This window comes from Pogona vitticeps, chromosome 2, assembly GCF_051106095.1.
Source record: "Pogona vitticeps strain Pit_001003342236 chromosome 2, PviZW2.1, whole genome shotgun sequence".
NCBI lineage: Eukaryota > Metazoa > Chordata > Lepidosauria > Squamata > Agamidae > Pogona > Pogona vitticeps.
Window position 1 is genome coordinate 4,097,556 of NC_135784.1, and position 27,420 is coordinate 4,124,975.

The 27,420-nt window shown below is 44.4% G+C and overlaps 2 protein-coding genes across 10 annotated transcripts in view; both read left to right on the forward strand.

Annotated features, from left to right (window-relative positions):
* LOC110091734 (uncharacterized) lies at window positions 1-26,137 on the forward strand. 9 transcript variants are annotated; one of them, XM_078387180.1, is made up of 3 exons: window positions 1-1,210; window positions 6,619-6,707; window positions 22,164-26,137. In XM_078387180.1, the coding sequence occupies exon 3, from the start codon at window positions 22,368-22,370 to the stop codon at window positions 23,901-23,903; it is 1,536 nt and encodes a 511-aa protein (XP_078243306.1). In that variant the 5' UTR covers window positions 1-1,210; window positions 6,619-6,707; window positions 22,164-22,367; the 3' UTR covers window positions 23,904-26,137. The 9 variants fall into 9 exon arrangements, with proteins under 9 accessions (XP_078243306.1, XP_078243304.1, XP_078243305.1 ...); XM_078387178.1 differs by having other exon boundaries at window positions 6,619-6,703; XM_078387179.1 differs by having other exon boundaries at window positions 6,624-6,707.
* LOC140703825 (uncharacterized) overlaps window positions 1-27,420 on the forward strand; it is a 412,915-nt gene that overhangs the window by 52,085 nt on the left and 333,410 nt on the right. The gene's annotated exons all lie outside the window — the stretch shown is intronic.

Consider the following 27,420-nt stretch of genomic DNA (forward strand, 5'->3'; position numbering starts at 1 on the left):
CACACCCCCGGGCGGGCAGGGTGCCCTCCTGGCCACCCTTAAGTCGACTCTGCTCGTGTTCCTCTTCCCACAACCTCCCATTGCTTTAACATGGGAAACCCTGAAGATAGAAAAATAGAAGATGCAGGGTTCTACCCCCCTTTTTTTCTTTTACTTCTGGTTCCCATTCAGAGATGGGCAGAGCTACTCCGCTTCAAATCATCATCACCATCTTGAAACTGCAGAGCTCCAGGGGACCTCATGGGGGAACTGAACTCCCAACCTCTGGCTTTCACAACCAGAGGCTTATCCCACTCAGCCTTCCAGTAGTTCATTGATCCTCGTCATCTTAGAACTGTAGAGCTGGAAGGGACCCTATGGAGCAGCCAGTCCAGCTCTTCTTGAGGAGGCTCAGTGGGGGAATCGAACTCCCAACCTTTGGCTCTCCAGCCTGGTGCCTTAGCCATTTGGACATTCGTGGCTCTCTTCCCCTTGCTGGGCCGTTGATGCCAGTGAAAAGGGGTCCTGGAAAAGATCAATGCAGGACCACGTGATACCCTTTTGATTGTCCTTTATTAAGACTATCCTGTAAAACAAAAACAAGGTCAATTAAAAGTATCACCTGCTCGTGCATTTGTATTGTTTCCACAACCACGCAGTCTTATCCTGAGTTTTCCTGGAAAAGAAGATGAGAGTTTTGGGGGAGTGGCGGGAGAGCTCCTGCTCTTCACCTCCCCCCCCAACCTTGCCCCTCAAGACCAGGCCAGGAGTCCCCTCCACCACTGCCACCCCAGTTTTGGCCCAATGGTCCCTTTACGCCTCCTGCCCACTCGTTAACAATAACTCGTTAACAATAACTCGTTACTTTCCTCCCTGTTGCAAGAGGACGTAATGCTAGGAAGGGGATAGAGGAGCTTTTCAAAGAGAGAGAGAAAAGTATCTATTCAGAGCAGAAGCAGAGGATTTTTTATTGTTGTTATTAATCGCCGAAAGTCTCCACCCCTTGATTCTGCAGGTGTTCTCCATCCGCCCCCCCCCGCTTTCATTCATTCATAAAAACATTTATTAGGGTCAAGGAGGGAACATAGAGCTATGACGCTAATAAGAAGCGCTTCTCGAACAGGAACCGGAAGCGAAAAAAGGGCGCCTCCTTCTTCCGATCTCTATGGTCTCTGGGGTCCACAGCCTTGCAAAGGGTCCTCCTCGTGAGTTTCCCCGGACCTGGAAGGCGGTGAGGACTCGGGGCGCATAATATTGGGGAGGGGGCGTTCAGGGGTGGGGTGGGGGAGGGGTTTGGAGTTCAAAAAGGAAGACAAATACCGAGGGTGGGGGGGTAGGACAGGGAGGGGGGGCTCTCTGCAACCCGGGATGCTCTTTACGCCCCTTGGTCCGCATTGCACGAAGGCTTTGGCCCATTGTTGCAAGTTTCCCCCACCCGCCCTTCTCTCTTCTCCTTGCTTTCTCCCTTTTTTTGCTGCCCCTCGTCGTGAGATAGGGGGGAGAAAACGCTTAACCAGCAACGGCAAGATCAGATCAAGCCAGATTTAGAGGAAATTTCGAAATCGCCAAGTCTAGACAAGCATCCGACGGGGATGGAAGTCAAAGCGGTCTAAAAGTGGCTGTGCTTTGCGCCTTCCCTACCCGGGGGAGCCCCCACCCCGGTCAATAAATCTTGGCCCTAAGACTGGAGTCCTTACTTATGGCAGCCGAGGTCTCTCTCTCTCTCTCTCTCTCTCTGCCAGAAATTGGCAGCAGGTTCTTGGCCAGAAACTCTTTTTTTTCCCCTTTGCTCACAAGGCACCCTGTCTTCGGGTGGTGGTGCCCGGCTGGGATGGCATTGAGGAGAGCCGGGAGAATATTGCTATGTGTGTGGGGGGGGGTGACATGTGGTGGTGGTGGTGGTAGTGGGGAATATCTGTAGTAGTCCTTTGGTTCTTGACTTGAAGGAGAGCTGCCTTTGACGGTCCCACTTCATTCTTAAGAGCATCAGAAGAGCCTTGTTGGATCACTCCCCCCTCTAGTCCAGCTTCCTGGATTTCACCATGACCCCACCAGAGGCCTCTGGGAGCACATAAGATCATGGGATCCTTGTCTTATGATCCCCCTCCCCTGCATCTGGCATTTCGAGGTCCTTTCCTTCTTAGCCTGGGGATTGTATATCCTCATCATGGCTGGTCACCTGCGATGGACTTTTTCCTCCAGGAATCTGTCCAACCCCCTTTTCAAGGCATGTAGGCCAGATGCTGTCACCACAATCCTGTGGCAAGGAGTTCTTGCTGCTTTCCCTTCTGTTTACGTGGGGTGGGAGTGTCAAAGCAGACCTGGCCCCTCTTTCGCTTAGCAGGTGCTTCGCTCGTCCCCTGGAGGGTCCGGCTGGAGCTTCTGCTGAGGAGATAAGCGGATCAAAGCATCCAGGTGGAGTCTGGCTTCTTTTCTAGGGTTCGCAGAAGCAGGTTGCAACATCAGAGCTTGCTCATTGATCCGTCCACGCACGGCGTCTCTGTTGTGCATTATTTTTGCAATGTACACTAAACATCCTGCATGTAGGCCCAAACCAAAGAAGAAATCCTGCTGTACAGTAGATCTGTATTTATTACCTTTGCTTTTAATTTTTGTTATTTCTAACGCTAGTGCATGGGCAATTAACATGACAGTTGCAACACGTAGTCTGTGGTCATTTCAAATACCGATGTACACACAAACACACACAGACACACTGCAAAAAAATTTGTTTAAAAAGCTTTAAAATACTTAATGGAATTGTAATTATTGTAGTTTAATTGCCTTTTAATCTGCAATTTCTTCTGCTTTTAACTGTGACTTGCTTTAACATTATGAGCCGCCTTTAGTCCCTTTACTGGAGGAAAGATAGCCTACAAATGGTATTAAATAAATAAACTGACATGTTAAAGCATGGTCTTAGTCAGCAGAAGAAAGTATTCTAACTAAAAGGTAGTTTTAGAAGAGGTAGCTGTGTAAGTTTGTGCAAGCGTATCAGGGAAAATCCAAAGTAAAAAGGAACAATGAAAAAAGACAAGAGAGAGGTGGCAGCTTAAAGTTTATGATATTTTAAAGTGAGCTTTCATGTACCAAGTCACCTTCTTTATAGCCTCTGCTTTAAAAACAGTGGCACAGCCCAGGGAGACTTCTCAATGGAGGAGGGGCGGGCCAAGCAGAAAAGGGAGGAAAAGAAAGATCACAGATGGGACGGGGAGCCCTTGATCTTTCTTATATATTTGAGCACAGCTCCCATTCACCTCACCATCGGCCGTGTGGCTGAGGCTTCTGGGAACTAAAATTCAAACCATCTGGAGGACCAGCCTTTCCTGCTCTCTGCTCCAGCATTGCATGTGAAGCAAAGGCTGTTCCACCTCTTTAGAGAAATGCACCAGCAACTAATCCCATAATTAGACCACTTCCCATCACAAATATCTGATAGTTTTATATCTGATCTGTGCACCATCTTCGGCCTATGAATGGAATCAGTTTCATTCAGACCAAATGATTTAAGTACCGTTGTATATGCATTATTTTCAGCATTAGGAGCTTCTTGGTACAGTGGTTAAACTGATGTACTGCAGCCAAAACTGTGCTTATGACTTGGGGTTCAATCCTAAGTAGGCGGCTCAAGGTTCACTCAGCCTTCCAATCTTACGAGATTGGTAAAATGAGTATCCAGCTCTCGGGGAGGGGGAGGCCACGATGTGTAGCTTGCATAATTAACTCACAAACTGCCCAGGGAGTACTATCAGCTCTGTGGGGTGGTAAATAAGCAGCACACTTTGCATTTTGCTTTTTAAAATATTGTCTTTCGAGGATATAAGATGCCTGGGGTCTTTTTTAAGGAGAAAGGCAGGTTAAGAATATTTTCAATGAATAACTCCTCTTTTCCCGGCATGGGCCACACCTTCCCTGTGATTGGCTATGGTGCATGTGAGAGGGACCGCCTCCTGCCAGGTGCGCACCTGCCACCCCTCCTGGACAGAAAAAGGGAAAGGCATGCATCCCAAGGTGGAGAGCATTCCCCACATTTTTTGGGGAAGGAGAAAAGAGGCTTCCGGGGGAGTGTTAAGGAAGAGAACCAGAGAGAGGTGGATAAAGGTGGGTGTTCAGGGTTTGGCCCTTGGGGAACCTCTCCTGAGGCCAAGGGTTTCCCTTTCCCCCCCCCCATTTCTCATGAGATGCTCATCTGGCAGTTGGACTTCCCCTCCAGCTGAGGTTTCTTCCTCTCTTGCAAGGCTTCCCCCTCCCCCTCCCATTAGCCCTCTTTCTCTCCCCTCCCCCCCCCCCAAGCATCATCCTCCCTTTCTCCCTTTTATCCCTTTGTGAACTGCTTTCCCATTTCCACCTTTTCTCCTCTCTGGAGGGAGACAAGAGGCAAATGGCCAGCTAAGCTGCCTGACAGGACAGAAAAAGGAGAAAGACACACCCTGTGAGTCAAGCATTATTATCAGTAATTTCCTTTTCCCCAAGAAGCCTCCAGCCGGAGCCTTTCTCTTTTCTCTAACAGAGGGATGGGGTTTCCCCAGCTAGTAGGGAATTTGAACCCCAGTCTCTTGAATCCTCCTGCCACGTGGCCTCTCTGCACATGGGCAGAGTGTTTTCCTCTTGCCAGAGATCCTGTTCACCCCCCACCCCAGCCTCTCACAGAGGCCAGGAACTCGTAGCGGGACCCTAACCTTGTGGTTGACCTGACTGGGGGGGGGTGTCCTTGGGAATCTCCCCTGCCCCCCCTCCCCCAATTCTGGATGGAGACCCAAGAAGGGAGGCAGGAAGAGGCATAAAGTTATCCCCCCCTTCCCCAAAAACCCCACCACCATCTCCTTCCTCTTCCACCTCCCCAGCTGCTTTCCACCAGTCCTTCCTTGTTTGGCTCCCCCCTGGCTTTTTCCCTCTTTATCCCTACCTTGGATTCTCCCCTAAGCTGGAAAGGAGGGGGGTGGGAGTCTCAGGCTTGGAGGGGTTGCCTTTTAAAAATTTGTTTGAGCTCTGAAGCCGTGTTCCCAAATTCTGTCCATTGCACCACTGGCTCTGGTGGAAAAAGACGTGGCCTCGCCTGATTCTCCTTTCCCCCAGGTGTGCGTGTCAGTGGGGGCTGTTGTTCTCTGACCCCCCTCTCCCTGCCCCCCCATAACTTGGAGGAGAACCCTTGTATCAGAGTCTGAGATGCCTCTCCCTGCCCTTCCTCTTGTTTCTTTCTTTCTTTTCCCCTTCCCTCCCTCCTTCCCCTGCTTTTCCAGTCTCTTTTGTTTCAATCCAAAGAATGGAGAGACAGAGAGATGAAGGCCCTCAAGGCACAAAGAGGGCAGTGGCAGTTTCTCTAAGGAGTCCTTCCCTCACCCCCCCCCCAAAAGGAAGGGGTGAGACTGAGCTGATCTTCATTCCTTTTTTTGGGACAAGCGTGAAGAATTAAACTCCCGGTCCCTCCAGCATTTACAAGGCAAGGCAGGTAAAAAGTCCATCGCAGGTGACCGGCCATGATGGGGATGTACAATCTCCAGGCTTAGAAGGAAAGAACCTTGAAAGGCCAGATGCAGAAGAGGGGGGGGTCAGGAGACAAGGATCTCATCGTCTCCTGTGCTCCCAGAGGCATCTGGTGGGGTCACGGTGAGGTCCAGGAAACTGGACGAGATGGGCCCTTGGCCTGATCCAGCAGGGCTCGTCTTACGTCCTTACATTCTTATTTTCTTAAAATGTTTACATCTGTGCCAGAATCAACATATTGTGTAATTAATGGAATGCAATACCGTAAGACCCCCGTATCCACAGAGGATGGATTCCAAGCCCACCCCATGGATGGTGAAAAAACATGGTTGATAGCAAATGCTGTTTTAATAGAGTGTGCTATACATAGCAGGCCTTTGACTTTTTCTAGTGGCCAGATATATTCACTTTGTGTTTAGAAATATGTATTTCTAGGATTTTTCTTTTAATATTCTCATACAGTGGATAATTGAATCCACAGATAGTGATTCTGGATGATGGGGCAGAGGAGGGCAAACCGGGTCCGTCTCCAGATCAGATCCCAGGCTGGGGATCAGCTACAGGAGAGGTGGGAGGATTTCCAAGCTGCCTGGCTGGGAGGGGCTGCCTTTTAAAATTTTGTTTGAACCTTGAAGCTGTGATCCCAAATTGTGTCCACTGCATCAGTGGCTCAGGTGGGAAATGTGGGCCTCTCCTGCTTCTCCCCCCCCATGTGTGTCCCCGGGAATGTTGTTCTCTGGCTCCCTTCTCCCTCCCTCCCAGCTGACTTGGAGGAGAACCCTTTTGTCTCAAGAGTCTGAGAGATGCCCCTCCCTGCTCTTCCTCATCCTTTCCTTCCTCCCTCCCTCCCTCCCTCCTTCCTTCCCTCCCTCCTTCCTTCCTTCCTTCCTTCCCTCCCTCCCTCCCTCCCTCCCTCCCTCCCTCCTTCCTTCCTTCCCTCCCTCCCTCCCTCCCTTCCTTCCTTCCTTCCTTCCTTCCTTCCTTCCTTCCTTCCTTCCTTCCTTCCTTCCTTCCTTCCTTCCTTCCTTCCTTCCTTCTCTACTTTTCCAGTCTTTTAATTCCAAAGAAGGGAGAGCCAGAAATGGAGCTCCTCAAGATACAAAGAGAGCACTTGCAGCTTCTCTAAGGAATCTCCCCCCCTCTCTTTTTTTCAAGGGAAGGAGTGAGACTGAGCTGATCTTCATTCCTTTTCTCCAGTCAAGAGTGAAGAATGAAACACGATTCCTCCAACGTTTACAAGGCAGGTAAAATGTTTACATCTGTGCCAGAACCAACATATTGTGTAATGAATGGAATGCAATACAGTAAGACCCCTGTATCCATGGAGGATGGGTTGCAAGCTGAAAAACAAAAACATGGCTGATAGCAAATGCTAATTTAATAGACTGTGTTATACATAGCAAGGTCTACAGCTTCCTCTAGTGGCCAGATCTGGTATCAGCAGACAGTAATCCCGTGGATGAGGGTTTTTTTAAAACTACTGTATATGTTGTGAAGCTTAGAGATGGATGTCAAAAATTTATGCTCAATAGTAGGCAACGTCAGGCGTGTTTGGGGCACCAACCATCAGATCCTCCCGGACACGTGTTGTGGGACAATCTAGGATGATGGAGGGTTTCACTTGAGACCAAGTAAGAGAGAAAATGGAAGGGAAATGAAGGTGTCAGTCTGGACCTCTGGGGACCCAAATGTAGGTGGGCGTAGGGGCGAGGGGGTCAGCTGTAGAGAAGAGGCGAGGACTAATCCATCAGGCAGCCAAGGGTGAAGTGACCTTATTACAGGGTATGTAAAAGTAAGTGAACAAGAACTTGCAGGAAATCTAACTTAAACTTTTTTCATGTGGGGTTGGAGCTTTTTCATTGGGTCCCTCCTTTTGTTTAATGTTTCAGTTACAGAAATGTCACATGTCAGCTTCCATGGTGGGGAAGAGGGGAGTCTGGAATCTAAAGAGGACAACCTTGGAAAGAATGGTGTGGGAGTTGTGCTTTTTTCCAGGGAAAATGGGTTTCCCTTGGGGTCCCAGCCATACCATTCTCGGGGTGGGGAGGGAATGAGAAGCCGTTGTGTAAGGGGGGAGAGGAGAGAAGAAAGCTTGAACGAGAAAAGGGGATCCTGTTACCTTTGAAATTAATGTTCGGAATCTGGCAAGAACAACAGGCTAAGACACACACAGCTGATACTGAAGCCAATTTTTATTTAAGAAGTACAGCTGGACTCTTCATCTTAAAAGCAGAGAAGAGTCCCAATTAGAAATTGCATAGGCATTTTATAGGGTTTTACACAAAAAAGCAATAAAGCAAAACATTCCCTTATTGGTTCCCTGAACCCCAAGTTTGGAGCCTGCTTCTAATTGGATTAACAGTGCCAATTAACTCCAAGCATTGGTTATGCGTAAATATGCATTGTGCCCCCGTGTTCCCTTGACCTAAAGTCAGAATGTACCCAGGGTGTGCAAAAATATTGCCTGAATGTCTGAAGAAATATTTTCCTTTTCCCTCTTATCTCATTATAATGTTGATTTCTCTTATTGCTGGTCTGACAAGAATCAAGGTAATTGTGGTGCAGAAATGTGGGAAGATGTTCTAAGACTACAAGGGCAGGAAATGTAATCTTATAGCATGGAAAGTTACATGAGTTCTGTTACAAAGTTTACAAGGTATTTTGATTACAGACTACATAAACCATACAGTGCTTAAAACTCATTACAGAAAAATCTATCATAGAAAATATACATCAACCATTAACTATGAATAAGAATGAAACATAAAAAAATAAAGCATAATATTGCTTGTTAAAATAAGGTTTCATCTTGGCCCACTCACAATCCCTATCTTGAAAACAGAATTCATCAAGATATGAACTTCCTTACCTGCTGGAAGTCTCTGATGTGGGACGGGTGCTATGTTTGGATTCCATCCCGTCCCCCAATAGACCTTCTAGTTGCCCATTTTCCAGGAATCCTTTCTCCTGATTCTTTGCAGGCGGGATTGAACCAGTTCACCTCCTGGCTCAGAGGCTGGTATGTTTGAGGGAGGGGAGGGAAGAGCTAGGAAGGGGAAGGGGAAGGAGGCCTGGTTAGTGAAGAAACCCCACACTCCTCCATTAGGAGGAGTATTGTGGAAGTATTCGCAAAGGCTTTCATAGCCGGGATCTGATGGTTGTTGTGGGTGTTCTGAAGGTTGTTCTGGAATGCAATACAATCAGACAGGTGCTACTCCTATCCTCTGAAGATGCCCATGGCCACAGAGACTGGCAAAACGTTAGGAAGAACAACCTTCAGAACATGGCCAAAGAGCCTGAAAAACCCATAACAACCACTATTGTGGAAGCTTTGGAGTTCTCCCGAACTCTTCCTCAACCTAAGTAGCTTTTTATAAGGGTGTGGATTTTGGGGTAGTGAAAAAAACGAGGGAAGCCCATGCAGTTCTTTGGGAAAACGTGGGAAAGAGTGAAGTTGCCCATGGTCTGGGGTGGAGAGGGAGGGGAGAATGGTACACAGTGGGGAGACACCAGAGTGATGGAGGGGAGGATCTTGAGAACGTTAAAACCCGGGCAAGTATAACATTACGTTCCTGGGGTAGGGGGGGCAGAATCAGTGGCAGGGAGAGGTGACTCTCTCAGGAAGTCTTTTTTCAGGTGACAGGAAAGAGGGGCATAGAAGAAGGTTAGCAATTTGGGGATTTCCTGTTAGCCACAAGTCTCAGAGCACAGAAAGCAATGGGGGTTTGTCTGAAAACATTCCCATATTTATTATTTCCCCCCACGTTCTGTTTGCATGTTTTCCTGCCCTAGTTACACTGTCATAGGAAAAGCATCAAAGATAAAGGGGAAGACTCTGTTCTCAATCATGCCAGAGTGAAGGATATGTAATAATTACCTCAAGTTATACTCAAGATTTTGCTTCAGTATAAGGGAGTTTGCCTGATGAAAAAAATGAGATCAGATTAGCCTGGCAGGATTTGTTCAAATCCATGTTGGCTTCTATTTATTACTGCTTCGTTTACTGCTTCCTAACTGCTAGAGCAGTACGACGGTGAAGCCACCAACATGAGGGTTGGTGAGCATATGAACACTGGAGACGTGCAAGAGAAAACATCTCTTGGGTTCCTACATTCATTGTCACCTTACTGGGAGAAATATAAATCAAATGGTCAGGAAAGTTATTTTTTATTTTTTTTAAAACATTTCAGCAATTGAAAATTTTGCAATTCCAGTAAACAGAGTGTTCAAAGGGCCAAAAAGTTTGATTTTCATTGAACAATTCCCATATTTTGGTTTACATAAACACAGTAAACTGCTGATAACTTGAACCAATCTTTAATTTTTCTTCTTCTTCTGTGTGTAACATAAAATTGGGAATGTCTAATTTAGACATAAGGACTTGGCAAGTTCCCATGCTTTGACTTTTCACTTCCCTAGCTAATTTCATAGAGTCCCAGAATCGTGGAAGTGGAAGGGGCCTATAAGGCTATGAAGTCCAACCCCCTGCTCAGTGCAGGAATACAAATCAAAGGATATCTGCCGTGTGTTTGTCCAGTTTTCTCTTGAATGCTTCCAATGTTGGAGCACACACCACCTCTTCAGGTAATTGGTTCCACTGGTGTACTGTTCTTACAGTCAGGAAGTTTTTTCCCTGATATTGAGTTGAAATCTGGCTTCCTGTAATGAGCTTATTATTGTGTATCCTCCACTCTGGAATGATCGAGAACAGATCTTGTCCCTCTTCTCTATGACAGCCTTTCAAATATCACATCACCCATTGGTCTTCTTTTTTCCAAGGCTAAACATGCCCAATTCTTTCAGTCTTTCCTGGTTTCCAGCCCCCTGATCATCTTCGTTGCCCTCCTCTGAACTTGTTCCAATTTGTTAGCATCCTTCTTGAAGTGTGGTGTCCAGAACTGGACACAATCCTCAAGGTAAAGCCTAACCAGTGCTGAATAGAGGGGGACTATCACCTTGCAAGATTTGGAAACTATACTTCTACTAATGCAGCCTAAAATAGTATTTGACTTTTTTGTAGCCACGTCACACTGTTGGCTCATATTTAGCTTGTGATCTATGACAATTCCAAGATCCTTCTCACTCGTAGTTCTACTGAGCCAGGTATCTCTCATCTTATAACTGTGCAATTGGTTTCTTTTTCCTAGATGCACTCCTTTGTACTTCTTCCTGTTAAATTTCATTCTGTGGTTTTATGCTCAAGCCTATCCAGATAATTTTGAGTTTTGTTTCTGTCTTCCAAGGTATTAACTATTCCACTCAATTTTATGCCATCCACAAATTTGATTAGCGTTCCCTGCACCCTCTGATCCAGGTCATTAATAAAAATGTTGAAAAGCACTGGGCTCAGGTACCCCACTTCCACCCAGTTTGAAAAGGAGCCATTAATCATTACCCTCTGATTTTGTATCCACCTGATAGTTGTTTTATCCAGCCCACATCCAGTTGGCTTGCCAATCATAATATCATGAGGAACTTTGTCAAAAGCTTTGCTGAAGTCCAGATATATGGTGTCTGTAGCATTCCCACTTTTTATCAGGGAGTTTGCCTGATGCAAAAAATGAGATCAGATTAGCCTGGCAGGATTTGTTCAAATCCATGTTGGCTTGTAGTTATTACTGCTTCGTTTTCTTTTTTTTTAATTTTTTAAAAAATATTTTATTTTTTAACAAAGGGTAACAGGAAGGAAAAAGGGATTGAGGTCAAAGGGAAGAGGAGAAACGATGACATACTAATATCCATTCTATACATATTGCCATCTCAAAATTCCAAATTGCTCTTTTTACTATTTTCTGCTTTCCAGATTTAAGTTTTCATTTTAATGGATGTTCTTCAAGCGATGTCTGATGACTCAAACCATTTGTAGAATAAGTCCCATCTTTCAGTTGCCTTTTGTAGGGAACAGTCCTTCATCACTTCTGATAAAATGTCCATTTCCGCTGTTTCCCGTATCTTCTCTATGAGATCTTCTTGTTTCGGGACCGTCGGACTTTTCCAATTTTTGGCATAAAGAATTCTAGCTGCAGTGACTATGTATATAACTATATACAGTACTTCTTTGCCTTATCTATATTATCTGGTATCATACTCAATAGAAACAGTTCTGGTGTTAATGGAACCTTACAAAGCAATATTTGTTGCAGCACAGCATGTACTCTTTTCCAATACTCTTTCGCTACTCAATTTTCTAAGTGCTTGCATAGTGACCACTTTATGATTTGTTCCAGAATTTTTCCCTAAGATTGATGTCAGACTGACTGGTCTGTAGTTCCTAGGTTCCTTCTTTTTGCTTTTTTTTTTGTATATAGGGACAACATTAGCCCTCCTCCAGTCGTCTGGCACCTACAGAAAATAAGGGATAGTGATTCTGAGAGTTCTTCAGCCAGTTCATCCAGTCGTCTCAGATGCAGTTCATCTGGCCCTGGAGATTGGAACACGTTCAAGGTAGTGAGATATTCCTTGACTATTTGTTATTTGTTATCCATCTCCAGCCACAATATCATCATTTTCCCTCTCCATTGAGTAGCTGAGCCACTGTTCCTTTTCTTTATCTTTTGCTAGACATATACTTGCAGAATGCTTTCTTTGTAGCTTTTCATGGCTCTAGCTAGCCTCAGCTCATTCTCAGCTTTTGTTCTTCTGAATGTAGTTCCTGCAAGACCTATTTTTCTGTCTTCTTCCATTGTAGCTAGGCCTTCCATCGACTTCCTACATGTGCTATTTTTGGTTTTTAGGTCCTGTCTGAGCTTTTTGTGAAGCCTAACTGGCCTTTTTTGCTATCTCCCACATTTTTTTTTCTTCTTAGAATTTTTGGAGTAGTACATTTAGAATTTCCCAGTTTAGAAACTCGCACCCTTCTTGGACTCCTTTTCTTTTTAGGATCTCCTGCCATGGGACCTTACTTACATTGTCCTGAAATTATTGAAATCGGCTTTTAAAAAAAATCCAGCATATATGTGTGGCTACACTCTGCTTCAGTTTCCTTTGAAATCCATAATTCTAGTAGAATTTGGTCACTCTCACCCAGAGTTCCCCTTACTGCCACTTCCTCCACCAAGTCATCTCTATTGGTTAGAATCAAGTCAAGGATAGTAAATCCTTTAGTTTCTTTCTCCACTTTTTGTAGGAGAAAATTATCAGCCACACGAGGCAGGAATTTCTTGGAATGGCCATACAGTGGTGCCTCGCATAGCAAGATTATCCGTTCCGGATTAACCCTCGCTATGTGAAAACATCGCTGTACGAAACGGGGAAGCCCATTGGAACGCATTAAACCGTTGTTTAATGTGTTCCAAATCGGCAAAAAACTCACCATTCAGCGATGTTTCCAGGGTCCGGCAGCCATTTTCGCGCCCTCGGTAAGCGAGGACAGGGCGCGAAAACGCTGCACGTGGCCATTTTGGGGCTTCCGGCGGCCATTTTGGAACCACCAATCAGCTGTTCCCCTGACATCGCAATGCGAAGATCGGTAAGCGAAACGCTTACCGATGTTCACAATGTGAGTTTTGCCCATAGGGGCCATCGGTATGCAATCGCATTTGCAATCGCAAATACCTCATCGCTATGCGATTTCGTCGTTCTGCGGTGCCCTCGTTAAGCGAGGCACCACTGTACTTGGTAGAACTTGCCTCCCGACAGATATCAGGATGACTGAAATCTCCCCTCATTACTATATCGTGTCTCTTTGAAATTCTTGCAATTTGTTTTTCAAATGTTTCATCTGCATTCGTTCTTTGATTGGGCGGCTGGTCGTAGAGGTCAACTACCATGCTCCTTTTGTTTTGGGTGTGTTTTTTTTGCCTCAATTGCATTGATCCAGATGCTCTTAATGGGGCAGCCAATCCCCCCTCCTGTATTTTTGTGCAGAATGTGTATTTTTCACTTATACTGCAACTCTGTCTCTCTCTGTATTCGTTCTGTTCCTTTTGAACAACTTATATCCTTCGATTTCTGTATTCCAATCATGTGAGTTGTCCCACCAAATTTCAGTTATTCCTGCTAAGTCATATTTACCCTCTGGAACTAAGATTTCCAGTTCTTCTTGTTTGATTCTCATACTCCTGCCATTTGTGGATAACAGCAGAGATTCTCTGATATGGTGCCTGCTTTTCTTTGTACATTTATATTAATATGATTATTGATGTTAATGTCATTATTGACCTTCATTAGAACTGTTTGGTCCGTTCTTCGTATTGAGTGTGAGTCTTCATCCATCTTTACCTCTGTGCTTTTTTCTCCTTCCCCCTTCAAGTTCAGTTCAAAACCCTCCTGATGAAGTTCTTCATGCTGTGGCCAAACACATTCTTCCCAGCTTTGTGAGGTGCAAACCATCTCCTGCTGGGAGTCCATCATTTAGAAATCTTAGCCCGTGATCCCAAAAACCAAACCCCCCATCTTGACACATAGTCAGTCATTCACCTGGATTATTTTCCCTTCTTTTCTATTCCTCTTCTGAGCACCAGTAGGATGGATGAGAAAACTATCTCGGCCCCAGAGTCCTTACATTTCCTTCCCAGTTTGTTGAAGCCTGATGTGATGTCTTTGAAGTTGCTCTTGGCTGTGTCATTGGTTCCCACATGGATGAAAAAAAAGGGATATGTATCCATGGGTTTTATGAGTGATGTACTCCAGAAAGACAGTATACCTGGCAGGTCCATGAATCTTCCCAGCATACTTCAGTTTCCATTCAACCTAGTAGGGAGATGCCTCTTCCAGCTACTCTTCTCATCTTTTTATAGGGCGTGGATTCAGTGTCTCTGCTTGGCTGAGTTTCAGTCCCTCTCATATAATCCTGCGTGGTCAAGCTTCTTTTGAAAAGTAAAGCAATTTGGAAGGCTTCCCTGCCTCTTGAATTTCAGTAGGAAAAGGAAAATAGGAAGAACGTAAGAAAAGGAAAATAGGAATTCATAATGATCTTTCTTCTGAATGCCCACAATTGGGTTTGTTCTGTGCCTGCGCAGGACATCTCGGATGTGATTAGTCGGACAACATCCCCTCAGTTCCTTTTGACGCCACTTTGGTTGGACGTATTTCAGAATGATAGAGCAAGTACTTAAATCTAATCAGCTATTTCCATCATTTCTTTTATATTTTTCAATCATCTCTTTTATTAGACGTTCCCCTGTAAATTACTGTATGTTTCCTTTTTCAATTTCATATTCGCTGTTTTCTTCTCTTCCTGCATTTCCCCCCCAATCACCACCTTTCCCTTCCTCTTTCCCCTACTTTTATGCCCCTCGGGGCTTTCAAGCGGTGCGTGCTCTGCACGAACAAGATCCTGCTTACAGATGGTCACAACCATTGCCTCTTTTGCTTAGGGGAACAACATCAAACGCACTCGTGCCCCGAGTGCAAAAAGCTCACTAAGCCTGCCTTGAAAGTATGCCTACAAAGACTTCAATCTTACCGTTGGGAACGGTCCCTTAATCTGACCTCCATGGATCCAACAACATCTTTGAATCCATGCGAAACTGCTCGTTCCATATCGAGCCAGGCGACTTTACCACCTTGACAAAAAGACCCCTTGAAGTCCACTTGACCTCCACGTTGAGCTCCAACCCATCTCAATGACTTGGCTAAGAAAAAGATAAGACTAAGACTAAGAAAACTAAAAAGTCTATAAAATGAACTCAAATTGATCCGCCTCAACTGGTGATTCTTTCACCCATTCTTGAGGAGTCATCTAGAGACAGCCCTGGTTCGATCTCGGACAGAGATGACTAAACCATAACACCGGCTCAGGTTGCAGCCTCCATTGCTAGCCTCTTGCTGAGTACTGGCCTGTTTCCAGCTAATGTTCACTCCAGCCTGGCCTCAGCCCATTCAAGCCCTAGATCATCAGGGCGGGCAATACCTATTCAGAATGATGAGTCCTCTCATCATTCTCCCCGTAAACACCAGGCAAAGAGACAACACCTATCTCAAATTCAATATGCTCCCTCGCATGGAGAATTGTACTATTATCCCGAGCCATCTTGATATCCGACCAGAGATGACTGGAGACTGGTATCATCACTACGATCCTTATTATTCTGAAGTCCTGACTGAACAGGCCTATTATGATGAATCAAGGAGAGTGAGATATGTTTCTTCACCAAGATATTCACTCTCCATATCACCTTCACCACCATGACATCAACGCTGTTCTACCTTTCCTTACCCTACATCACCTCACCATATGTCATCCCTGCAAAATCGGCCCTTAAACGTATTCTGGTGATACCTGAATCTCAACCACAACCCAAGCACTCTCGACATCACACCTCTCTCCATGTTACTACCACCTACAAAGGGCCTCCCCCCCTGCTGACACTGAACAACAACCGGTATCAATGCCTACCATGCAACAACCACCTCTGCCATCATTACCATCGACATTGGCTACCAGACCACCACACCAATCATCTTCACAATCATCACTTTCCTTTTGAGATTCTACATCTGGTATATCCCATGAATCACCCTCTAATCTTCCTGCCCCTCCTTCTGATGTTGGTGAGAACCATCTTCCATCCCCATCAGAGGATTTTACATCTTATCTGCAAATGGAAAAATCCTTACAGCTCAACATCGAGGAGCCACCACCTCAGAAAAATGATCTGGTCTTTGATGACCTGAATCAAGATAAAACACCAGCTCTTAGTTTGAGTTTTATTCCAGCTATGCTCGACTTAGTTAAAGAATCATGGGACAAACCCCCTTCTTCAAATTTCATGGTGCGTAGAAAATCATGGCACGTAGAAAGTGAGGAGGAATTAACCTCTTAATGAGGGTGAAAGAGGAGAGTGCAAAAAACAGTCTTAAACTCAACATCAAAAAAACTAAGATCATGGCCACTGGTCCCATCACCTCCTGGGAAATAGAAGGCCAAGATATGGAGGCAGTGTCAGATTTTATTTTCCTGGGCTCCATGATCACTGCAGATGGAGACAGCAGCCATGAAATTAAAAGACGCTTGCTTCTTGGGAGGAAAGTGATGACAAATCTTGACAGCATCTTAAAAAGGAAAGACACCACCTTGCCAACAAAAGTCCGAATAGTCAAAGCTATGGTTTTTCCTGTTGTGATGTATGGAAGTGAGAGCTGAACCATAAAGAAAGCAGACCGCCAAAGAATTGATGCCTTTGAATTGTGGTGCTGGAGGAGGCTCTTGAGAATCCCCTGGACTGCAAGGAGAACAAACCTATCAATTCTAAAGGAAATCAACCCTGAGTGCTCACTGGAAGGACAGATCCTGAAGCTAAGGCTCCAGTATTTTGGCCATCTCATGAGAAGAGAAGACTCCTTGAAAAAAACCTTGATGTTGGGAAAGTGTGACGGCAAGAGGAGGAGGGGACGACCGAGGATGAGATGGCTGGACAGTGTCTGCGAAGCAACCAACATGAATTTGACACAACTCCGGGAGGCAGTGGAAGATAGGAGGGCCTGGCGTGCTCTGGTCAATGGGGTCACGAAGAGTCGGACACGACTAAACAACTAAACGACAACTAGAAAATCATTATAAAACTCATGGTCCAGATACAGCTTTCCTCTCTAAACATTCCATACCAAATTCCTATCATTGTTGAATCCAATCAATCAATAGCACGCAACAAATCATCTGTCACCCCACCAACTGAGAAGGAAGGAAACTTGACATTCTTGGAAAATGGCTCTACTCCCTTACTTCATTTATTATGAGGGTCGCTAATTATCAAGCAACGATGGGCACGTATCACCACCAGCTCTGGGATATGATTTTACTGATTATTCAATCGGCTCCAGACATCACCAAAACAGAAGCCCTCAATATACATACCAAGGCTTCCACTTTGGCCATACAGCAAAGAATTGCATACAGCAGACACAGCCTCTAAAAAAAGACTCCACTTCTATTGCCTCGAGTCACCATGCCTGGCTGAGATCTGCAGGTTCTTTCAGATGATACTAGAACAAGGATAGAAGATCTTCCTTTTGATGCTGCAGGCCTTTTCAATGCCAAAACGGATGAGGTCATGGACAATTTACATAAAATCCGTAAAACTGCATGCTCCTATTCCACCCAACAACCTTACCAGTATCAGTGTCCTCAATTCCAAAGACAACCCTTCTATCAACAACAATTTCAATCATAACAGCAACCACATCAACCATTCAGACCACAAGTACCTGACAGATCCTACCCAGCCCCATCTACATCTGCCGTACCTTCCTTTCAACCTCAACAGCCACAAGCACGTTGACATCCCTTTCAACGCCCACAAAAGAAGGGTAAGCAGTATCCATAGACCCCTTCTACCCACATTTCAAACCAGACTTCATCCCTTCATCTTGGCTTGGCGCCGAATCACTGGGCTCTTTCCATTGTCCAAAATGGCTATTTCATTGAGTTTCTATGTACCGTTAGAACCACTCCATTCTCATTAGCTCTCCGCAAAGAAGTTTCCCTCCTTCTACAAAAACAAGCCATACTCATAGTCTCTTCCCTTACATTGCATGAGGAATTTTACTCCAGGTATTTTACAGTCCCCAAAAAGGATGGAGGACTCCGCCCTATTCTCGACTCCAGGAACCTTACTAAATTCATTTGACCCAGACACTTTCAAATGCCAATACTTGACACTATCATCTGTCTCCTTTCACAGGGAGACTGGTTTGTTGTTATCGACGTTCAGGATGCCTACTTCCATATCTATGCATCCACTTCATCACAAATTCCTAAGATTCCAATTTGACAACGTCTCATACCAATTTTGCTCTCTCCCGTTCAGGCTTTCCATGGCACAGAGGACTTTTACCAAATGCATGGCACCAATTGCAGCTTACCTTCAACTGCAAGGTATCACAATTTTCCCGTACATAGACAACTGGTTAATAGTTGCTCCTTCTTATCACAACACAGTCAGACCTACCCAACTAACTCTAGATGCTCTTCAAGATCTAGGTCTGAGAGTAACTCTTGCCAAATCTCACCTCACCAACACAAACTGCCACCTACATTGGGGCGTATTTCAACTCCCTTCAAGCCAGAACATTTCTCCACCAAGAAAGAATCACCAAACTAAAACACGCCATTCGACATTCTAACCTGTCGCTTTCGGGCTCATGGCGTCTACCATAGCTATTGTCCAGCACACAAGGCTCAAAATGAGGTTCCTACAATCACGGTACCTATCTCTATTCAATCCCATAACAGACCACCCTTCCAGACGTCTCATAGTAACACCAGAACTTGCCAGTCTATAGCTTTCCATACAGGTCACCACCGATGCCAGCCCATCGGGTTGGGGAGCCCACTGACAACATCACAAGGTACATGGTCTATGGGCAAAACAAGAACAATCATTGCACATCAACCATCTTGAACTCTTAGCAATCATCAGATCTTTCCATGCCTTCTTACCTCTCATTGCAGGATGAGCAGTACAGCTAGCTAAATACAACACTACAGCACTGTACTATACAAACAAGGAGGTACCCATTCCCTTTCACTCCTGTATCTCGCAATCAAACTTTGGGAATGGTGTTACCTACACCACGTTTTCCTGGTAGCCGTCCACGTTTCCACAGATGACAGCTTCTTGCAGACTGTCTCAGCCATCTTACCACAAGGACACACGAGTGGGCACTGAACAACAAAGTTTTCAACCTCCTTTGTCACTGATGGGGTGTTCTGTCCATCGAACTCTTTGCCTCCGAGACCAACACCAAGTGTCAATGGTGAGCTGGTGCCGACCCAAACTCACTCAGAGGTGCCTTTATGATAGACTGGGTATTCCCCCCAATTCTACTCATTCAATGAACTGTCATTTGAATTCAACAATTCTACTCCGATGCTATTCTCATCGCCCCATGGTGGCCATGTCAACCGTGGTTCACCCACCTGAAATTGATGTTGACCAACGTGTTCCATCTCCCGTCAATCCTCAACCTTCTAACCCAAGACAACAGGATGATTTACCACCCTGAAATAGACTCTCTGAACCTGACAGCGTGGAAGATACTCCCACCATACGAAATGTATTAGATTGAGTTCAAAAGCCAGCTACCCTAAAATTATACCAATACAAATGGAAATCTTTTCTCTCCTTTGCTCATTCTCAAAGCGTACCTGCAACACCAGTTTCTTTGAAGATCCTACTTACCTTTATCCTCCATCTCTTTCATCTCAGAGTATCCCATTCTACCTTGAAGTTTTATATTTCAGCTGTTGTAGCTCACCAGCCTTCTCATTCTGACTCAGCAAAACTTTTTCCTTGCCCAACTTTAAAGAAATTCCTCAAGGGACTCCAAAATATTTGCCCCCATGGGAACATCCTCTCCCTCAGTGGCCATTACAGCGTGTCCTCAATGTGGTGACTCGAACACCCTTCAAACCAATGCCTACTTCCAATCTCAAATTACTTTCTCTAAAGACATCATTCCTTGTAGCAATAACATCTGCCAAACGTGCCAGCGAACTTGCAGCCATCAGATCGGATCTACCTGATCTTCAATTTCATCCAGACAGTTACCCTCTAATTTGATGTATTGTGTTTACCCAAAATTGTTTCTGAATTTCACCTCAATCAACCATTAATTTTACCAACTTTATTTCCATCTCCTTCCACACCCCTCGAGTGCATGCTCCATATGCTTGGTGGACGACACTCTTTGGCTTTCTACATTGATAGAACAAAGCTATTCATGAAGTCTCCAAGACTTTTCCTACGTTTTCAAGGTCCTCATAAGGGTGCCCCAGCTTCGCTTCAAATGATTTCTTGCTGGATTGTTCGAACTATATCATTGGCCTATGAGCTCTCAGAACATTTAAAAGCTCATTCTACCAGAGCATTGTCAACCTGTACAGTGGTGCCCCGCATAGCGATGTTAATCCGTTCCAGGATTAACGTCGCTATCCAAAAACATCGCTAAACGGAACAAAAAACCCCATAGAAACGCATTAAATCCTGTTTAATGCGTTCCTATCGGGCAAAAACTCCCCGTTCAGTGAAAATCCTCCATAGGGGCGGCCATTTTCGCCGCCTCGGTAAGCAAGGGATCCATCCAGAAAAGAGCGGCGGCCATTTTGGAACCGCCCATCAGCTGTTGAAAAAGCATTGCTTTACCGTGATCAGTTCCCCAAGCAGGGAACCGATCATAGTAAAGCACTGCCAACCAGCCAGCTAGCAAGCCCGGGAGACAAGCGAGGGCTCGGGAGGAGAGCCACCAGAACACCCGGGCCTTGCCCTGCCTCCCCGCGGTCCCCGAAGCACCCCTCACCCCGGTCGCCGCTGCCGCCGCCGCCAGAAGGAGGGCCGCCGGAACACCCGGGCCTTGTCCTGCCTCCCCGCGGTCCCCGAAGCACCCCTCACCCCAGTCGCCGCCGCCGCCGCCGGGAGGAGGGCCGCCGGAACACCCGGGCCTTGCCCTGCCTCCCCGCGGTCCCTGAAGCACCCCTCACCCCAGTTACCACCGCCGCCAGCGCCGGGAGGAGGGCCGCCGGAACACCCGGACCTTGCCCTGCCTCCCCGCGGTCCCCGAAGCACCCCCTCATCCCCTCCACTGCCGCCGCCGGTCAGCTGGGGGAAGGTAGGGGGAAGGGATGGCTCCCTTCCCCCTCCCCTCCTGAAGCTGACGCTGAAGCCGGCATCTCAGCACAGCTCCGGAGGTGGGGGAATCCCTTCCCCCTCCCGTCCTGAAGCTGACGCTGAAGCCGGCATCTCAGCACAGCTCCGGAGGTGGGGGAATCCCTTCCCCCTCCCCTCCTGAAGCTGACGCTGAAGCCAGCATCTCAGCACAGCTCCGGAGGTGGGGGAATCCCTTCCCCCTCCCCTTCTGAAGCCCATGCTGAAGCCGGCATTTCAGCTCAGCTCTGGAGGATGGGGAGGGGAATCCCTTTCCCCCCATCCGCCGGAAGCCCCTCCCATCACCTGCACGAAAATGGGGCGTAGGGGAAAATCGCAAAGCGATTTTCCCCCATTGAAAACATCGTTTTGCGATTGCTTTTGCGATCGCAAAATCACCTTCGGTATGCGGATCATTCGTTAAACGGGGCACCCGGTAAGCGAGGCACCACTGTACTGCTTTCTATTGTGGAATAGAGCTTCCGCACATCTGTTGTGCAGCTACATGGTTTATCCATCGACCTTTGTGAGACACTTTCCCTTTGATGTCCGAGCAAAACCTGATGATGATTTTGGCAGAGCAGTCCTGACATCTCTTCTACCTTGACATCCCACCATCCAGTAAGTGAGCTTGTTCAGTCACCCAATTGTGTGCATCCACAGAGGCCAGGAAAAAGAAAGAGAGGTTACCTACCTGTAACCATGGTTCTTCTAGTGGTCCTCTGTGAATCCACACATCCCACCCATCCTCCCCACTGTCCATCATGTTGTCCTTTTTAATACAGTTCTTTGACAGTGGCGGATTCTTACAGAAACTGAGGGGATGTTGGAAGGGCGGGGCATGTACTCCACGGGGGAATGCCTACTAATCACATGTCTTTAAACTCTAAAAATCTCCGAGACATCCTGTGCAGGTGCAGAACAAACCCAATTGTGTGGATTCACAGAGGACCACTAGAAGAACCATGGTTACAGGTAGGTAACCTCTCTTTTTCCTCTCCTTCTGCTGGCCGTGATGCAGATAATGGGGTTCTTATAGCACTCAAAGACCAAGAAAATACTTTGGCTTGATCTGCAATGACTTATATGTTTTTTCTTCTCGTTTTTCTCCATTAGGTAACTGGAATTCTATGTGACCAGCTATTGTGTCCCTGAAAAGAACCAAGTGTAAAAAAGGGGGAGAAACAAAGATAACAAAGAGGAGGAAAAACAAGAGAAGCCATACAACAGAGAAAAATATATCTCCAACATCTCTGAATGTTCTTGTTTTAATACTTCTGCCTGAAAAAACTCCAAGAAAACGGTTGGAGGAAGTTTCCAATGGGCAAAAAAACATTTAAGAGCACTTCAGGTTTCAGTGACTATGGCCAACTCCACCCCACAGAAAAACAAAATCAGTCCATGGAGCAAGAAAAGAGCATCACAATGCATCATAACTGTATTTCCTATGAAAAAACCCTGGGAGGAGAGAAGCTGTATGAATGCCTACAGTGTGGAGAGACCTCAAGCCAAAGCAGTTACCCGAGTTCTCAGCGAAGAACTGACAGAGAGGAGAAACCTTATAAATGCATGGAGTGTGGAAAGATCTTAAGTCACAGCAGTACCCTGAGTTCACATCAAAGAATTCACACTGGAGAGAAACCATATAAATGCATAGAATGTGGAAAGAGTTTCACTGACAGCAGTGCCCTCAGTAGACACAGAAGAACTCATACAGGGGAGAAACCATATAAATGCATGGAATGTGGAAAGAGCTTCAGTCACAGCAGTAACCTTAGTTTGCATCAAAGAACTCATACAGGTGAGGAACCATATAAATGCATGGAATGTGGAAAGAGTTTTAGTCACAGAAGTAACCTTAGTAGACATCAAAGAATGCACACAGGGGAGAAACCTTATAAATGCATGGAATGTGGGAAGAGCTTCAGCCACAACTGTCACCTTAGTTCACATCAAAGAACTCACACAGGGGAGAAACCATATAAATGCATGGAATGTGGGAAGAGCTTCAATAGGAGCGATAATCTGAGTTCACATCAAAGAACTCACACAGGGGAGAAACCATATAACTGTATGGAATGTGGGAAGAGCTTCAGTAATACCAGTGCCCTCAGTACACACAAGAGAACTCATACAGGAGAGAAACCATATAAATGCATGGGATGTGAAAAGAGCTTCATTAACAGCAGTAGCCTTAATTCACATCAAAGGACTCACACAGGAGAGAAACCATATACATGTCTGGAATGTGGAAAGACTTTTAGTCAAAGCAGTAGTCTTAGTTCCCATCAAAGAACTCACACAGGAGAAAAACCATATAAATGTATGGAATGTGGAAAGAGCTTCAGACAGTGCAGTAAGCTTAGTTCCCATCACAGAACTCACACAGGGGAGAAACCTTATAAATGCATGGAATGTGGAAAGAGCTTTAGGCAGAGCAGTACTCTGAGTTCACATCAAAGAACTCATACAGGGGAGAAACCATATAAATGCATGGAATGTGGAAAATATTTCAGTGACAGTAGTAACCTTCATTCACACCAAAGAACTCACACTGGAGAGAGACCATATGAATGCAAAGAATGTGGAAAGAACTTCAGTTGGAGCCAGAGTCTTATTTCACATCAAAGGACTCACACAGGACAGAAACCCTATAATTGTATGGAGTGTGGAAAGAACTTCAGTCAGATCAGTCATCTAAGTTCACATCAGAAAACTCACACAAGAAACTATATAAATATATGGAATATGGAAGGGGTTTCACTCAGCGAGGTAACCTTAGTTCACATCAAAGAATTTACACTGGGGAGAAACCGTATAAATGCATGGAGTTTTAGTCAGAGTTTCAGATCCTGATAAGGATACCCGACTAACCCAGCACTCCTACAGAGATGTATAAACCTTCCAGGGAAAGAATAGAAGCTTTTCCAAAGTGATCTGGGTATCTTATTGTGTCTTCACTGCTGCAATAATTCCAGGCCTCTCTAAATCCTGTTACCATTCTAGAGGTTTTATTTCTCTACATCATTTCTAGGTTCCATATTTAAAATTAGGTGGTCCAAGATAGGTTGAAGGGAAGTATAGAGTTGTGAAGAAAAACCATGTTTGCAACTTATTAAAAGTAACTTCAAAATTACTCTATTAAGAGTAGAAAAAAAGAACAAAAGAACAATGAAAACACTTCACATACATTCCAGAATTATAATAATAAGGCATATCAAATCAACAACAGAAAGTATATCTATTAAAGTATTAAGGTTTTAAATTCATAAATAAAAAATATGTAAAGCAAAAAAGGCATTACTCAGATCCAAGCATGTTTAAGGATGCATACCACAAAAGAAAATCCAATCACCGTGTAAGGCTGTGAAAACTGAGAGGAAAAGTTTGAGTTGAAGTTTGGTGCTGGAGGTGAACTTTGTGGATACCCTGGACTTTCTGATGGAAGAATTGAGTTCTAGATCAAATCAAGCCTGAATTGTTTTTGAAGACAAAAAATGTTGAAGTCCAGGTTGTCTTGCTTTGGGCACATGATGAGAAGTTAGTTTTCTCTGAGAAAAAACAAGTATGTTGGGAAAGGAGGAAGACAGCCGGAAAAGAGGAAGACGGAATACGAGATGGACTGATTCCCTAAAGGAAGCCACAGGCTTGAGTTTACAAGAACTGAGCAGACAGTTGAGGACAGGACATTTTGGAGATCCCTCATTCATGAGGTTAACATAACTCGGAGCAAATTGACAGTACATTACAACAACAAATCCTATTGGGAGTCCCACCCAGAATAGACCCATTGAATCCGTTGTTTCAGTTGAGTGTATGGGGTGCTGGAATGAGTAAGGGAGAGCAAAAAAAAAAGTGCATCCTGTGTTGCCTAGAAAATGAAAGTATGATTGAAAAAGTACTTTGTGAAAAGATACTACTTATCAAAGAAATCAGCTTTTTTGAGAACAGAACTATTGATAAGATAACACAGTGGAAGTATCTCAATGGGTGTCAGTTTTTGTAAGAAAGAATAAATAACACTATAATGATGTACTGTGAACAGAGGACAAAGAAAAAAGGGGCATTTTAAAAGATTTGTAGATAATTGTGTTAACAAATGAGAATAAAATATAGTGTGAATAGAAGTTTTTGCAGAATATTGTAAAAGGAGGAAAAAATGAATGTTATCTTAAGCTGTTTGTTTAGTAATAAGTAGAGGACGAAAATGTCATTTGAATGAGGCTTCGATTATAAATCTATAATATTGCTTTCAAAAGGGGTATGCAGTTTTATGTTATCCTATAGTACCATCTATAAACATGAATATAAATTACTTAGGTTCGGCATCCTGTGCTGGTTGCATACAGTGCTGATTGCAGGGACAGCTGATAAAACCCACAGCTGTTTGCATCGGAAGCCAGATAAGAGATATTGTTTGAGTTCTGGTGAAGAACAAGGATTATAAACATCACACACAATTATTAAGGCATGAGACAACTTATCTAAAGAGGAAGCAGAGAATGTGAGACAGAGAATGAAAATTATGCCAGGTGAACATCATTTGAGCAGCAGAAAGGTAACAACAGGCCACTGCGAAGACAAAAATGAATTCTACATAGGTGTTTTTACCTGTAATCAATCTTAGTTTGGTGAGAACATCTTTTATTGTATATGTGTTAAGAATATGCTTTGAGGCTTAGTAATGCTTTTGATTTTTGATTTCTTTCTTTGAAAACTTTATCTTTAGATACTAACAAGAAAGCTTCAACAACTGAAACGTATAACTTTTTTTGTGTTTCAATGAAATGTTATAAGGCTGTATTCTTGCCCTTTTGGTATGTAAGCTCCCTTAAGCATCTAAATTTTGTTCTTCCTGCAGCTGAATCGTTGTATTTGAGTGTTTCCAATTTTTCATAGATGTAAGACATTGGATTTGTTTAAGTTCTGTGCCTACTGTTTTCAATAACTGTATGACTTGATTTTAAGTAATATGACTGTAGTTTCTCTTACATCTGTAATATGTTTAGATCTTACAATAACTGTGAAGTCATTTTCTATTATGGAACCCTGAAGATGTAGAAATAAACCTTATAGAATTACCTGAACAAGCTTTGGAGTTGTCTGGAATTATTGAAATGAAGAAATTATTTTTATCTAGATACCCAGATGAGTGACTAAAGTCCTTGTCTGGACTTTTATAGCTAAAAGTTTACACTAGAGATGCATTTTCTGACTTAAGTATTTGCCAAAAACTTAAGTTCTGTTTTCTTATATTTTAAAGTATCGGAAACTACAGTTTTTTCCTCACAACTCTAAGACTGCCCTTGACGGAACCTAACGATAGAACCTAAAGGATGGAGAAAATTAACAATTGCTTGGAAGTATTGCTAAAATGAAGATAATTATAATGAGTTACCCAGATGAGTTTGGAAAAGCACTGATTGTCAGCGTTTGTTCTGGGATTAACTCTTTACTTGGATGATGTTAAGTATGAAAATTATAGATTTGTATTCTTTGCCTGGGAGGTCTATTAATCTCTATAGGACTCCTGGAAAAGTCAGGCATTCTTATCAGGATCTGACAGTAGATGACACAAATTTGACCTACAGTCTTTCCATCTGCAAAGAAATCACATATAGAGGGCAGGATGTAATTAATTAGGTTGATGTCAGGGACTCCCAATGCACAATGAGATTCCCAATTTTGAAGGAGCTCACCAAGGTACTAAACCCTATCACCAGTACATGGAGATCACCTTTAAATCTAAGAATAAAACTATGAGAGGATTTAATATCCCATCCGCCTCCCCCAAAATCCAAGAGTTTGTTGTCAATTCCATTTGTATTCGCGAAGGCTTTCACAGCCGGGATCTAATGGTTGTTGTGGGTTTTTCGGCCTTCTTGGCCGTGTTCTGAAGGTGGTTCTTCCTAACGTTTCACCAGTCTCTATGGCCGGCATCTTCAGAGGACAGAGGAGAGCATAGTTTGCTGTCCCATAGTTTGCAATTCCATTTGTTTTGTTTTTTTCCAAATGAACTGCTATGTATTTTATTTAATTTACAAAGTATATTTATGGACTGCAGTATACTTGTAGGTGAAAGATAACTGAAATGAAAGTTTATAAGGGCATTATGACATAGTAAGTTGTAGTTACAGTCACCTCATTTGAATCACTGATTTATCAGAGCACATTGAATCACTAGTATGATTTACTATGAGGAACAACTGGATTTGGGCCAATATGTACCAATGTTTCCTGTATGTTCAAGTGCATCCAAGGACTTCCCTCTTGCTTTGGAAAACCCAAATCAATATTTTGCATGGAATGTGGAAAGAGCTTCAGTCACAGCAGTGCCTTTAGTTCACATCAAAAAACTAATACTGGGGAGAAA

Coding starts and splice junctions, on each gene's coding strand:
- LOC110091734 (XM_078387180.1), top strand. CDS start 22,368: ATGGGCAAAAAAACATTTAAGAGCACTTCAGGTTTCAGTGACTATGGC.